Source organism: Pelodiscus sinensis, chromosome 33 (genome assembly GCF_049634645.1).
Source record: "Pelodiscus sinensis isolate JC-2024 chromosome 33, ASM4963464v1, whole genome shotgun sequence".
NCBI lineage: Eukaryota > Metazoa > Chordata > Testudines > Trionychidae > Pelodiscus > Pelodiscus sinensis.
In genome coordinates this window covers 5,266,757-5,281,978 of record NC_134743.1, presented here as the reverse complement: position 1 = coordinate 5,281,978, position 15,222 = coordinate 5,266,757, and the positions used below count along the sequence as shown (strand labels likewise).

Here is a 15,222-nt window from a genome sequence, read left to right as displayed (position 1 = left end):
CTAGCGCAGGAATGATTGTGGAGAGTGTGACCATCTTGAAATGTTGTTTCTTGAGAAATTTGTTCAGTTTGCGGAGGTCCAATATAGGTCTCCAGCCCCCTGTTCGTTTTTCGGTTAAGAAATAGCTCGAGTAAAACCCTCTCCCGTGGAACTCTCGGGGTACCCTTTCTACTGCTCCGATGAGGAGGAGTCGATCGATTTCTTGTTTCAGAAGGGTCTCGTGAGAGTGGTCCCTCAAGAGGGACGGGATAGGGGGAAGGGTAGGGGGGATAGAGGTGAAAGGGATGGTGTAGCCCACTCGAATGATTTCCAAAACCCAGCGGTCCGATGTTATGGACTCCCATTGAGGAAGGAATGGGCGCAAACGATGGGTGAACAGATGGCCATGTTGGGGTAGTGCTAGATCGTAAGCAGGGTGTCGCAGGCCCTCGACCAAATCTTCAAATTTGCTGTTTAGATGGTTGGGTAGTTGGTGGGCGGGCCTGGTTGTGGCGTCTTCTGGGACCTCGTTGCCTTGGTCTAGTGTCTTCATAGGGCCTCTGTGATCTATTATATTGCCCATATCGGTATCGGTTGTATGAGTTATATGGGGTGTATCGTCCGCGTCTATAGGGCTGCGTGCACATGCCCAACGTGCGGAGTGTAGACTTGGAATTTTTGCTGTTATGGAGTATTTCATCCGTAGTGGCTGCAAATAGTTTGTGCTTGTCGAATGGCAGATCCTCTACTTTAGGCTGGAGATCGCGGGGAACTCCTGATGACTGGAGCCAAGAGGTTCTACGCATGACTACCGCTGTAGCTGTAATTCAGGCTGCGGTGTCAGCAACATCCATTGCGATTTGAAGAGCAGTGCGGGCGATCATATGGCCCTCATGAACTATTGTTTTCAGGATGGATCTTTTAGACTCGGGGAGATGTGGTATCAGCTCTCCCAGTTTTGAGTAATTGTCAAAGTCATGATTTGCTAAAAGAGCAGAGTAGTTCGATATTCTGAGTTGTAAGGTGGAAGAGGAGTATACCTTCTTGCCAAAGGAGTCCAGCTTTTTGTGGTCCTTGTCTGCGTTGCCCAACTTGTATTGTGGGATCTTTGCATGTTGTTGCGCTGAATCCACTACTAACGAGTTGGGTTGTGGGTGTGTGAAAAGAAAGTCATTGTCTTTTGATGGGACAAAGTACTTCCTATCGATCCTTTTATTCGTTGGTTGAATGGATGCAGGTGTTTTCCAGAGGTCTTCCGAGGTCTCCATTATTGCCTCGTCTATAGGGAGGGCAATCTTGCTATGTAATGTGGGATGGAGATTCTTTAGCAGTTGGTATTGTTTCCTCTGGACCTCCTGCAGGGAAACATTCTGGCTTATTGCAACCCTCTTGAATAGATCTTGGAATTGTTTTAGGTCGTCAATTGGTGCAGAATCTGATGGAACTACGGCTTCATCTGATTGTATATCGGGAGCATCAGAATGTGTGACGTTTATTGAGTGAGTGTCTGATTCATTGTCAGAGATTCGGTCCACCTCCTCATCCGAAAGAGTTGCTGGAGGTAGGGACTGCGGCCGAGATAAGCTTCTCCGGGATGGAGTGGAGTGAATTGGGGAGCGTTGTCCACGTGATTCCCAGTGTTCCCAGGATCCCCATTGCGGATAAGGTGGGGGTGGGTAAGGCCAGTACGGGTGCCATGGGTTCTGTTGTGGTGGGGCTCCGTAGTCATAAAAGCGAGATTGCCTAGGTGATGGGTGCCTCGAGGAATAAGATGTGTGGTGATCATCCTCAAGAAGGGGAGCGTCTCGGCCGGATAAGATTGGTGTAGACCTGGGAGGGGATAGCCGTGATAGGGACTTCCCAGGTGAGTAGGATGTGGAAGGCAGACACTGAGCAGAAAGACTGCTGTGTGAGAGAGCTTCTTGCTGGCTCTGCTCCATAGCAGTGTCGTCTGGCTGCCTGTCAGTTTGCCCTGGCAGCGTTAGTGCAGCATCCTGCTGCTTATCTGGAGGTGGTGCCGGGCGTTTGGGCTGTGGGTCACTCTGCTGCGGTGCCGTGGTTTTAGTCGGCACCGTAGCTTTAAGGATCGCTGTGGCTTTCGGCGCCGCGGAAGGCTGTGCAGTTGAAAGCGGTGCCGCTGTTTGAAGCGGCACCGCGGTTTGCTTCGGCGCCGGCTTTTCTTGCCGTGCCGGCTGTTTTGAACGCTCCCGGGGCCGCTCAGCAGTAGCGTGCCCCGATGCTGGCGCGGAGTGGGAGGATCGCCCCGAAGCCTTTGTGGCGGGCGTCCTCCCGGTCTGGTGTGCCTCTACTCCATGTTTAGGAGAGGAGGAGGCTGATAAGGAGCGGGATGGTGAGGCTCTACCCCTCAGCTCGGTTCTGGAGAGAGGGGGAGGCTCTTGGCGCGTTCCCGGCTGTTCTGCGGGCTGCAAGGCTTTTTCGAATAGAATCATTCTTAGGCGGAGCTCACGGTCTTTCCTGGCTCTCGCCGTGAGGGAATTACAATGATTGCAGCTGTGGGGAGAGTGAGATTCCCCCAAACAGCGAATGCATTTTGAATGACCATCCGAAGCCGGCATAGGGTCCCGGCATTGGTCGCACTTCTTAAAGCCTGAGGAGGCGGACATGTCCGGTTCTCTCCTCTTTAAGCTTTTTTTTTTTTTTTTTTTGTATTTATTTTAGTGTTCCTGCTGTTGTCGTCAGTCCGTGTTGGTTTCTTTTTTTTTTTTTTTTTAAATCTGTTCTTTCTTCTCTGTGTTAAAGAGCTGTGAAAACTCCGGTATCTCTGAGACCCGGTCTGAGGTGATTCAAGCCCCCCCGAGGGAGGAGGGGGGGGGTTAGGTAAGTGTATTTCCCTTATTACTAAAAATTCTTTTTCTTCTTTTAAAAAGAAACAGGGAAGGTAATTTGGATATCAGGGGAAAGAACTATAACTAAACTAGGGAGAAAAAGGTAGTCAGAGAGTCTGACAGGGAGCTCCTGTTTGCTCCGTCCGCAGGCGAGGGCGGTTGAAGAGGAACTGAAAGGGAGGGGGATGAGTCACACTCCTCAGGAGGCGGCAAGGGCTCGAGACGCCTCCTGGGCATGCGTGACTCAACAGGGGAAACTGCTATAGAAAGCTCCGATCTGAGGCTCAGGGCGACCCTTCACCTACAGTGGAGCACCCACGGGGACACTACTCGAAGAAGAACTTAAGATATGCCTCTTGTTTTGGCATCTGCTTTGTATTATTTTATGCAGAGCCCCACCTGTTATGCTGGCCTTTGTGCATCCCATATGGAAAAGCATGTCACCCCCCATATATCAGAAAGGCAGCCTAGGCCATGTGGATTATATTTGGTGTCCAGGCACCTGCAAGTTAGGTGGTGCAATCTCTAACATTTCAATGCCCTTTGTGGATCTGGGCTTTATTTCCCATCCATTTCACAGCCATTCATGTCAATCATGATCAGCACTTAGAAAAACAAAGTGCATTATTTCCCCTTCCTATTATTAAGAATGAAGTAGGACCGATGCATTGATGATCAAATCAGTTCATAGCCTCTGATTCCTTCTGGGTTCTTCATTGTTCTGAGCGCTCCAATACAGGCAGCTCACTAGGTGATGACTCCATCCCTGCCTGATGTCTCTCCCTTGCTCGAGGAGAAGGCTACATAACTGAATCACACTTACTCCTTTCCCACCGCACTTGTTCTGCAAAGGAATGACACACAACTAAGTAACAGCAGATCTTTAGCCTGGTTCTGTAAGCAAATGTTGTATAGTGCATTATGACATGGGATAGGCGGCTTTAGGGTATGAGCTACAGAGTTGCTGCAGTGAATGAATTATGGAAGCCAATTGCTGAGGTAGTAAGAAAGGGTTACTTACCCTGCTTAGTAACTTAGGTTCTTTGAGATGGTTGTCCCTGTCTGTGCACCACTTTAGTTGTCTTTGCACCCTGCACTTCTAATCAGAGATGTGTAGCAGCAGTGCCCTTGATGACCATGAATGGTCAGCAGCCATCTTGTGCCTCTCCCAACTGTTATCTAGAGTGCACAGCCATCCATTCCCCAGTTCCTTCTCCACGCTAGAGATTGAATGAAAACCCCAAAGTAGAGGGGGAGGAGGCTGGGTAGTAAAACATCCACAGGAACACATCTGGAAGAGCCTGTTACTGTACAGAGTAACCTTCTCCTGCTCTTCAAGGGGTGTTCCTGTAGGTGCTCCACTTTAGCCGGCTATGGAGCAGTGCTCCTCATTGGAGGGGAGGGGCTTTGAAGATGGACTGGTAGTGGTGGAAAGCACTGAGAGTCCAAACTGAGCATCTGTTGCAGATTGCTGTTTCAGAGCATGCTTGGTAAAATATGGATTGATACCCAAGTAGCTGATTTGCAAATGTCTGTGATAAGGGCATTATTGAGAAAAGCTACGATATAGATAATATTGCTGAGCTGTGTACCTGTAGCTGGTGGTGTCATGACACTAGTAGGTGTTGGGACATTCATTAGTATGGTTAGTTCTGAGCTAGGGAGCTTAACTTTAGATCATGCACCAGACAGAGCCTGTCCACGCTAGGTCCTTGGCTTCTTGGACAGTCTTGGTACTAGATGTTCCTGATGCTTCTTGGTCTGAGGCTTTTAGTACCATCATTAGTGGGGCAGATTTTTCTCTGAAAACCCATTTTATTTTAGGCAGCTCTCCCTGTGGCTATGAGTGAGACTGGTGTTTGGTCACCTTTTTAGGGATGAGGTGCTTAGAAATTGTCTTATTAGTGGAGTTCCTTCTGAGACTCCTGCTGGCAACTGTTGCTCAGGAGGTATCCTGGACCCTGGGTCAAAAACTGGTCTGAGACATTTCTCCATCACTAGTCATTTAAGTTAGAGGTCCCTGGCCTTCCTTGTCCTGGCAGTCAGTTCTTTACAATAAGGACAATTTGGGGAGTATAGCTCTCTCCAAGACAGTGGATGCACTGATTGTGGCTGTCTGAAATAAGTTTCGGGAACATGTAGGTCAGATAGCATTTAAATCCAGGAGAATCAGGCATATCTGAGGATGGGCTAGCCCAGGAGAGAAAACAGGATAGCCTTTTAAAAATGTATTTTGTCATTACTGATGGAGGCGAGCCAGGTGTAGGTTTGGAAATGGAACTACACTAAATTATTTTTAATATGAAAGAAATTAAAACTAAGATTAATAGAAGGGTTGAAAGGATAAAAGAAAAAGGAATACCAACTGCCTAAGGAAATGAAAAGGCACTGCTGCCAGTTCAACTCTAGCCAAAGAAGGTAGAAAAGAATCTGAGGGATGATCGGCTGTGCACTCTGGAAAGCTGCTCAGAGAGGCATGAGATGGCTGTCATGTATGTTCAACCCATCAGGTGCTGCTCTTATAAATCTTGAAGTGCAGGGCACCAAGATACCTAAAGCAGACTTTATGGAAAGTCTTGGTTCTGGACACTCCTCCATAGGGACACTCCTCAAAGTAAAAGGAACTAGTTCCTCCTATATGCCCCATTCACACAAGTCAGTTCTGATCAGTATTTCACTGTTAGAATTGTATTGTTTATCCCTCATTACTCTGAATGAAGAAAGATGGATGAACTAAAGTCCACACTTGCAGCCAATTATCAAGTTAGTTTTCAGCCTCTGACTCTTTCTGAACTCATTCTCAATGAACACTCCAGTACACACTGTTGCTACAAACTCCTCTTAACATTTATGGCTGCCTAGGAGGCTGGACTGTATTCCATCAGAAGATATCTGCTACAATGATCCATGCCCATGTGCCCTCTTGATTCAAATACTGGGATGTTGGATTTATCACATCAACCTTCCAAAACAGCATACCTGCCTGTCCCCTCAGCAACACTTGTCCCAAAAAAATGTGGTGCTTCACTCATGACATTCACTCTTTACAAGATCCTACATTAGATCTTGGGTCTCATATTTAAGGCTTTGCTTCCTGTGGTATCTATCAGACTGTCTATCTGTCTAACACCAAAAATTCCCTGAGGAACTAAGGAAGGCAACTATGAAAGGCAACTATGAAAGAGTCAGCTAAATCCACCAGCCTACAGCAACTGACATTGGAGCACATTTCTGATGGCAATGAGACTATCATCACATCTTACCACTTCCAGAGAAAGTCTGATTGGGTATGTCTACACTACAACACTAATTCGAACTAACTTAGCTAAGCTAATTCGAATTAGTGCATCTAGACTTAAAAACTAGTTCGAACTAATGTTTTGCTAATTCAAACTAGCATGTCCACACTGAGTGGACCCTGAACCAGGGTTGAGGATGGCCGGAAGTAGTGCCAGCAGGGCATCAAATTAGGACTTAGAGCATGGAACTGCTGTCTCAGGCTAGCCAAGGGCTGTGCCTAAAGGGTCCCGACCCCCACCCCAGACAGACAGTTCTCAGGGGTGCCCTGCTTGCAAAGCAGTCCTGGCTTGGAGTGCCCTGAGTGCCCACATTCGGCACATCACAGCACTCGGCCATCAGCCCGGCTGCACTTGCCACAGGCTGCCATCCAGAGGGGGGGGGTGTCAATCAAGGGGCTTCAGGAGAGCTTCCACCCCGAGGAACCCGCAGAGCCAGCCCAGTCCTCCCCATCGGGGGCTCGTACCCCATTCCTCCCTCACCTCCTTCCACTTACCCTTCCCTAGGCCCCCTTCCTGATGTACAAAATAAAGGACACGTGTGTTCAAAAACAGAAACTCTCTTTATTGAACAAAACTGGGGGAGACTGGGAAAAGAAGGTGGGAGAGGGGAAGAGAGAGGGTGGGAGAGGAGAGGGCCACAAAAATGATCAGGGGTTTGGAACAGATCCCATATGAAGAGAGGCTAAAGAGACTGGGACGTTTCAGCTTAGAAAAGAGGAGACGGAGGGGGGATATGATAGAGGTCTATAAAAACATGAGTGGTGTGGAGAGGGTGCATAAAGAGAAGTTCTTCATTAGTTCCCATAATAGAAGGACTAGAGGACACCAACTGAAATGAATGGGTAGCAGGCTTCAAACTAACAACAGAAAGTTGTTCTTCACAAAGTAAATAGTCAACCTGTGGAACTCCTTGCTGCAGGAGGCTGTGAAGGCTAGAACTAGAACAGAGTTTAAAGAGAAGTGAGATAAAGTCATGGAGGTTGGGTCCATGGAGTGCTATTAGCCAGGGGGTAGAAATGGTGTCCCTGGCCTCTGTTTGTGGAAGGCTGGAGAGGGATGGCACGAGACAAATGGCTTGGTTATTGTCTTCGGTCCATCCCCTCCAGGGTACCTAGTGTTGGCCACTGTTGGTAGACAGGCAACTGGGCTAGATGGACCTTTGGTCTGACCCAGTACGGCCATTCTAAGCTCAGGGCTCAGGGTCAGGGGTCTCAGTGGACCACCTTGATTTTCATGCAAACCTGCTCCTGGATGGCCAGGCTGGCAGCTATCCTGACCTAGACGGCCACTTTCCTGTGCCTAGTGCGGAGGTCCACGATGTCTGCACTAGACCAGGCGGGCGCCCGCCTCTGGCGGCCCCGGGCAGGCTCCCGGGAGCCGCCAGCCTGGTCCCGGGAAGAGGCGGAGGGCTGGGTGGCAGTGGGTGGGTGGCTCGATCCGTGCCAGGTGCACGGTCTGCAGGCTGGGTGCTGGCAGGCTTGCACCTGGCACAGGCACCGTAGCCAGCCCATGCCCCTTTAAGGGCTCCGGGGCCGGGAGGGGGGCAGACAAGTTTCCCTGGTGGTGCCCAGAGTGGCCACCAGGGAAAGCTGGGGAGGGCTAGCCTCCCACTAGTTCAAATTAAGTGGCTACACAACCCTTAATTCAAACTACTTAATTCGAACTAGGCGTTAGTCCTCGTGGAATGAGGTTTACCTAGTTCGAATTAAGCGCTCCGCTAGTTTGAATTAAGTTCGAACTAGCGGTTTGCATGTGTAGTGCCTATCAAAGTTAATTCAAACTAACGTCTGTTAGTTCGAATTAACTTTGTAGTGTAGACATACCCATAGCTACTTGCTTAACTTGGCTCTATCATAGCACCAAGATTCATTTAGTTTGATCCGCTGTGTAACACAAGCCATTGATCTTCCCTGAAAATAATTCCTAGAGAAGATATTTTAGAAAAATACCAACTCTCGATTTTAAATATATCTGTGTTGGAGAATACACCAGGGCCCTAGTTAATTTATCCACAAGCCTTGATAAATTTGTCCAATAATTAATCACCCTCCCTGTTTCAACTTCCAGGCATTGGCTTTCTCTGCTAGATTGAAGCGCTCATTATATTTGTTCCCCATGTACAGTGCTTACTATATGGAAGTTTTTCTAATGCTTTCATCATTCTTGAGACTTTTTCCTGACCCTTCTGCAATTTATCAACATCCTCCTTGAATTGTGTGCACCAGAACTGGACACAGTATTCCAATAGAAGTTGCACCAGTGCCAAACAAAGAAGTAAAATATATCTCTCTACTGCTACCTGAGATTTCCCTGTTTATGTTCCCAAGGTTAGCTATTCTAGTTATGGCAGCATACTGGAAGCTAATGTTAAGCTGATTATTCACCATGGCTCCCTATTCCTTTTCAAAGTCATACTATTTCCTTATTCTGTTCTATGACTTGGCTTTAATGTAGTAGCTGTGGTATGAGAGCTAACCTTTGTAAACCTATTGCAACTTTCCACATTTAGCCCTGGTCTACCCTAGAGAGGTATTTTGAAATAACCCCCCTAATTTTTTAGTGGCATTACAGACTAACTTGGCAACAAGAAAAACCTAAAAAAACAACACATAGACTAGTAGCACCTTAAAGACCAATAAAACATGTAGATGGTATCATGGGCTTCAACCCTAATTTTGAAATAATAAGTAGAGCATCGACACTACCAAGCCCGTTATTTCAAAATAATGGGCTGGTTATTTCAAAATCTGTACTCCTGGGGAATAATGCTAATTTATAAATAGTTATTTCAAAATAGTTTTAGTGTGGATGCTCTGCTGCTGCTATTTCAAAATAACAAACTAATTATTCCCCAGTGCTTCCTGGGGCTCTAAGTCGAGGTAGTGTGTCCACAATAATGGAGTCTACCTCAGACTAATTTTGAGGCTCCTCTGAAGTGTGGATACGCTATTTCAATTTTGTTATTTTGGGAATTATTATTTCAAATTTAGTTATTTCAGAATAATTTCCTAGTGTAGACATGCCATTATTTACTTAACTTTGAGAATTAAGGAGAGTAATCACTGTGGGAAAAATTAAATATTTGGAAGTTCAGTGTTCTGGTCCTTTAAGCTCCCATATAATGTGCTGAGAGGTTACTCTTTTTCATTATTTAACACTCCTCGAACTATTGTGCCATATGCAAACTTCATCAGTGATCATTTAATGGTGTCTTCTAAGTCAGCAATAAAAATATTAGAGTATAGGGCAATAAACTGATCTCTGTGGGACATCACTAGAAACAATAAACCCTATGGGACCTGACCATTCTCTGGCCCTCTCTTCTAACTCAATGAGGATTTTATTCTAAAAGTTATACTCCAGGAATCATTTTGGGGAAATTCTATGGTCTGTGTTAGAGGGAAGTTCATATCACATGATGGTTTTTAATGTGCTTAGGTATTTTAAGTATAGTTATGTTGTATTTTATGGATAAACAAATTAATATAAAAGGTAAAATATTAAGAAAAATAGTAAAGTATAAAATGTACAAACATATAAATAGATGTAGATTAAGTAGAGAGACAGCCTTGTTTTTCATACTTAAAATCTTTTTCACATCAGAATCCCCAAAATAGGGAAACTGCTTAGAAATCTGAGCAAACTTACCATTTTCAAGCTGGAGTTGACCTGTAAAAAATTTAATTTGATCAAGATTTGTAATTTCCTTGTTGAAAATTAGATTTTCATTACCACTGGCTACATAGATTTTAAGGTCAGAAAGTATCATCACAATAATCTAATCTGATTTCCTGCACATTCCAGATCACAGAACCTCACCCACCCACTCCTGTAGCAGAACTCCTGAAGTTCTCAAATCATAGTTTAAAGACTTCAAGTTGCAAAATATCCATCATTTATATTAATTACAGTCTGTAAGTTGCCCATTCTCCATAATGCAAAGGAAGGTGAAACACCAATCTGATCCTCGGGGAAAATTTCTTCCTCACCCCAAATACGACAGTTAGGCCCTGAGCATAGAGGCAAGACCCAACCACCAGATATCTGGGAAATGTGGAAGACCAGAATTGCACACAGTATTCAAGATGAGGTCTCACTCAATGCCTTGTAAAATGGTCATAACACTTTCTAGCTTTACTAGAAATACCTCACATGCCGCATTCTAAGGTTACATTAGCCTTTTTCATAGTCACATCATATTGGAAACTCATAGTCAACCCAAACACCAAGATCTTTCTCCTCTATAACTTCCAACTGATGGGTCTCCAACTTATATAGAAAAATAATCTTCTTGTAAGTTTCTGAATGCATGATCTTGCACTTTCCAATATTAAATTCCAACCCATTTCTACTACTTCAGTTCACAAGGTCTTTCAGATCTTCTTGTATTCCTACTTGAAAGTAGGAATAAGAAATCCTCCGGAAAAGGGTTTATTTTCCGGAGAATAACGTCTAGACTGGCGCTTTTCTCCGGCTTTTCCCCAAGCCGGAAAAAAGCGGCAGCCATGTTAATGCAAATGCTGTGGGGGATATTTAAATCCCCCGCAGATTTGCCTATTCCAAAGTCTACATTAGCATCCCTTTTCCGGAAAGGGGTGCCAATGTAGACACAGCCTTACATATTTGAGTGAAGTGCTTAAAAGTCATATCTGACTTAATGGATTTTCTTCTGGAACGTTTCTGTGAAACACTCTATAGAACCCCACTAGAAACTCAGACCTATGGGACCTTCCCACTGACCAACCTCCCAGTCAGATTCAATGAGGATCTTCCTTCTTAAAGTGATACTTTAGGAATCGTTTTGGGAAATTCTATGACCTGAGTTAGAGAGGAGTTCATATTAGATGATGATTTTTAATGTGCTTGGATATTCTAAACATGATTATGTTATAATTTGTGAATAAACAAAATGATATAAAAAGTAAAATATTAAGAAAAATTAAGATTAAAATGTATAAATCTATAAATAGATTGAGTAGGGAGACAGTTTAGTTTTTCATACGTAAGGTCTTTTTTAGGTCAGACTCTAAAAAAATAGTGAAGCTGCTTAGAAATGTGAACAAACTTACCATTTTCAACCTGGAGATGACCTGTAGAAAATAAACTTCATCAAGATTTGTAATTTCCTTGTTGAAAATTACCAATGACTACATAGACTTTAAAGTAAGAAGGAACCATTGTGATCATCTAGTATGACTTCCTGCACATTTCAGATCACAGAGCCTTATCCATTCACTCCTCTTACAGACCCCTACTCTGGCTAAGTTACTGAAGTCCTCAAATCACAGTTTAAAGTCCTCAAGTTGCAAAGAATCTTTTGCATTAAATTTAATCTTGCAAGTGGCCCCATAATGCAAAGGAAGGTGAAACACTCCTGCAAAGAGTCTCAGCCAGTCTGACCCTGGGGGAAAATTCCTGGCCCCAAATATGACAGCCAGTTAGGCCTTGATCATGGAGACAAGACACACCTATCAGACATCAGGGAAACATGGAGACCATAACTGCACACAGTATGCCAGATGAGGTCTTACCAATGCCTTGTATATTGGTTGTAACAGTTTTTGGCTTTACTAGTGTGTCAAAGTTCTGGCCATGGCCCTAGGGTCCTGAGCTTCTGGAGGATAATGTTTGCCTCAGAGGCTTGCTGTGATCCTCCTCACAGTCTCTTCTTTTCTATAGGCAAGGATCACAGCCTACTGAGCTAAACTCATCAAAGTTGGGATGAAAACTCCTCTCCAGTCCTGATCTCCACTCTCATGGGAAAAATCTGTTGTGGATGGGGAGGGTTGCTGGGAATTTGGGCCCACCCACTATTTTGAGTTCTAGCCAAAGAACCCTAAGTCAGTGGCCACAGACAGAGTTTTTTCTACTCCCAGTCTGGCAGCTTCTTCCCTGGACCACTTCCCCCAAATGATCCCTCTCAGTACCTTTCCTCTGGTACCTGATCAAGTCTGTCCTACTCCTCCATGGCACTCTGCCTTACTCAGAGTCCTCAGTTCTCACTCAGAAGACCTTTTGCTCTCAGATCTTGAGCTTCTGCCCTCTGCAATAAAGCCTTATAAACAGAAGTCTGCTGCTTCTGGCAAGCTCTTCATTGGCCTCAGGTTCCTGCCTAATTATGCTCCACTAGGCTTGACCCTGTTTACCCAGGGAAGAGGACACTGTTCACCCAGGCTATGTCTACACTGGCAGGTTCTTGCACAAGAATGGCCGTTCTTCCATAGAGTGTCCAGACTGCCCACCTGCTCTTGCGCAAGAAGATTTACAGTAAAGTGTGGTAAGAGAGGGCTTCTTGCCCAAGAGCTACACTCTTTTCTAACAGGTGAAAGCCCTCTTGTGCAGGAGCTCTTGAGCAAGAGGGCTGTGTGGACGCGCAGCTGGGGTTTCTTGCACAAGAAAGCCCTATTCCTAAAATGGCCATCAGAGCTTTCTTGCACAGAGAGCATCCACATTGCCATGTTCTTTTACACAACTTATATAGAGAAATATAATTCTTGTAAGTTCCTAAGTACATGACCTCGCACTTTGAAATATTAAATTTCAACTCATTTTTATTACTCCAATTTACAGGATCATTTAGATCTTCTTGTATGATATTCCAGTTCTTTGTATTGGCAATAACTCTCAACTTCATCTCATCTGCAAATTTTATTAATGCAGCGCCTCTGTTAGTGCCAGTGTCAGTAATAAGAATAATGAAATAAGATTGGTTCCAAGACTGATCCCTGAGGAACTCTACTACTAACCTACTTCCAGCCTGACCATTCACTTTTCAATATGAGCTGCGGAAGTCTCCCCTCTCACCAGTTTCTCATTCACTTTTCAGTTCTCATATGAATCCCCTTTTTAGCAAATGTAACAAATAATAGTCCATGTAAAACTTTTTCAAATGTCTTACTGAAATGCAAGTAGATTATATTCCTGCATTTCCATTGTCTAAAAAATTAGTTATCTTTTCAAAGGAGATCAGATTAGTCTGGCACAATATATCTTTTGTAAAACCATGTTGTATTTAATCACAATTGTTGTTCGTATTCTTGGACAGAGATTATATAGTCCTCTGATTTAGTTCCCTCAAACTGTATGAGTCCAAATTCCGTTTTGGATGTTGTAATCTCTGCCTTTTTATCTTTGTTCTCATTATACATCCTACCACTATCCTAAAGCTCTTCATTAGTCTCATTAACAAGTAAGGCAAATTATTTATTTAGGTGTTAGGCCATGTCTAGATTTTCTTTAATCTCCACCTCATCCTTAGTACTTAGCAGTCCCTCTTCTTTCTTTTCTTGTTTGCCCAAATAGTTAACTTCTGGGATAACTAGAATTAGCCATGTTCAGGGCCTGATCTAAAGCAAAGTAAAATTATTGTGAGCCTTTCCATTAGATTTGATGGGCTTTGGTCAACCCTGAGGTTGCGCATGAAATCTGTGTACATTTGCATATTGTGGAAAATTCATTTTTGCTATTCATTGGGAAAAAAACACACAAAAGAGTGGACTTTTAAGCAGTCTTACTCAAACTATTCATATGCCAGATTAAAATGTTGTACAGCCAAGTCAATTATACTTTAGTGACTGATGGGGAAAAGTCCAATATACAGAAAACCGATTGAAAAACTTCTTCACAAACTGCTATATATTTGAGTGCACATGCTTAAAAGTCATCTCTGACTTACGGATTTTCTGCTGAAGTGAGCCTGAAAAAGAAAGATTGAATAACACATTTTCAGTTTTTCTCCAAATTGTGTCAGAAAATGTAACTTCTTGTTTTTTAACTAAATGACCAATCAAGTTATTAGACACATCATAGCAATGGAGAGCTTTCTTCTTTGATACTTGTCATAGAAAGGAACTAAGATTGTATTTTATACTGGTGCAATGGGTGAATTTAGACTGCTTAATTCCTCTCTTTCCTCTGCTTGAAAAGAATTTTTTTTATAAATTAATGTGCATTTTCTCAATACCTTCAATAGCTCGATTGCAAAGGAATGACACATATTGAATAAGTAAATCTTTTCCCCTGTTAAAACAAATCATCTTAATTGCCCCCCTCCCCGTAGATAGTGCTCCATCTTTCCTGTTTCAGATGAGGGATTCTCCTTGACTCTTTATGAGCAAGTGAAAAGATTTCTCAGTATCACCCTAGTAAAGAAGCACTGCTCACCCCTGTTATCAAAAGGCCAATATTTTTCTTCCATCATCAAACCTCAGAAATCACAGCAAACTTACTCTTTTCCACTTTGAACCAGCCTGCAAAAAACAAAACAAAACAGAACAAAAGCCCAAAACACAACCAATATTGTTAATAAATACATTTTATTTTCATTCTGGGGACTCTGTCCTGTCCCCACTGACATCAAGGGGACTGCCATTGTTTTCACTGAGACCAGGACCAGACTCCAACTTAAAAGTTGTCAAACTTTTTGTTGCCATATGTGAACTCTGATACATAACCCATAGCACATCTATCGGATGCTGTCAGCCCTTTCTCATTGATAAATACCCAATCCCTAAAATTTCTATTAGCAGAGAATACTCAGTGGAGAAATGCGCTCAAACAATGCAGTAACATTTAGATTCCAACTTTTGCCCACTAATAAAAACTCATCTGGAGTTGTCCATCTCAATCATGCTGACAAGCCCCTGTAACCTGAAGCAATAGTATAGAAACATTCCCTCCTCCCATGCCTACCCAACTGGATCATTCAAAGCATGTCTACCTTTGAGTTGTGGGTGTAGGTACCAATGCTTGCCCTGACTCATAGAAATGTATGTCTGGAAAAAGCCTCGAGAAGTCATAAAGTCCAGCTCACTGTCCTGAGCCACGACCAAGTAAACTTGAAATATGTTGGTCCTGCTTTGGGCAAGGGACTGGAATCAATGGCCTCCTAAGGTCTCTTCCGGCCCTATGATTCTGTTTTTTAAACTTGTTTTTAAAAACTTCCTATGATGGTGATTCCACAGCTACTCTTAGAAGCCTGCTCCAGTGCTTAACTACACTCATGATTAGAAAGTTTTTTCTAAAATCTTATCTAAATCTCCCTTGCTGAAGATTAAGCTCCTTATTTCTGCTCTTACCTTCAGTGGGCATGGATCTAA

General features: G+C 43.8%; 1 protein-coding gene across 1 annotated transcript in view; it reads right to left on the bottom strand.

The window, feature by feature from the left end:
• LOC112547760 (uncharacterized) overlaps positions 1–15,222 on the bottom strand; it is a 91,710-nt gene that overhangs the window by 27,958 nt on the left and 48,530 nt on the right. The window contains exons 25-29 of the mRNA XM_075914279.1: positions 14,353–14,373; positions 13,800–13,820; positions 11,194–11,214; positions 9,773–9,793; positions 3,649–3,669 (exon numbers count right to left, since the gene is read on the bottom strand). Coding sequence (XP_075770394.1) covers positions 3,649–3,669; positions 9,773–9,793; positions 11,194–11,214; positions 13,800–13,820; positions 14,353–14,373 — 105 coding nt within the window. The remainder of the gene's footprint in view (positions 1–3,648; positions 3,670–9,772; positions 9,794–11,193; positions 11,215–13,799; positions 13,821–14,352; positions 14,374–15,222) is intronic.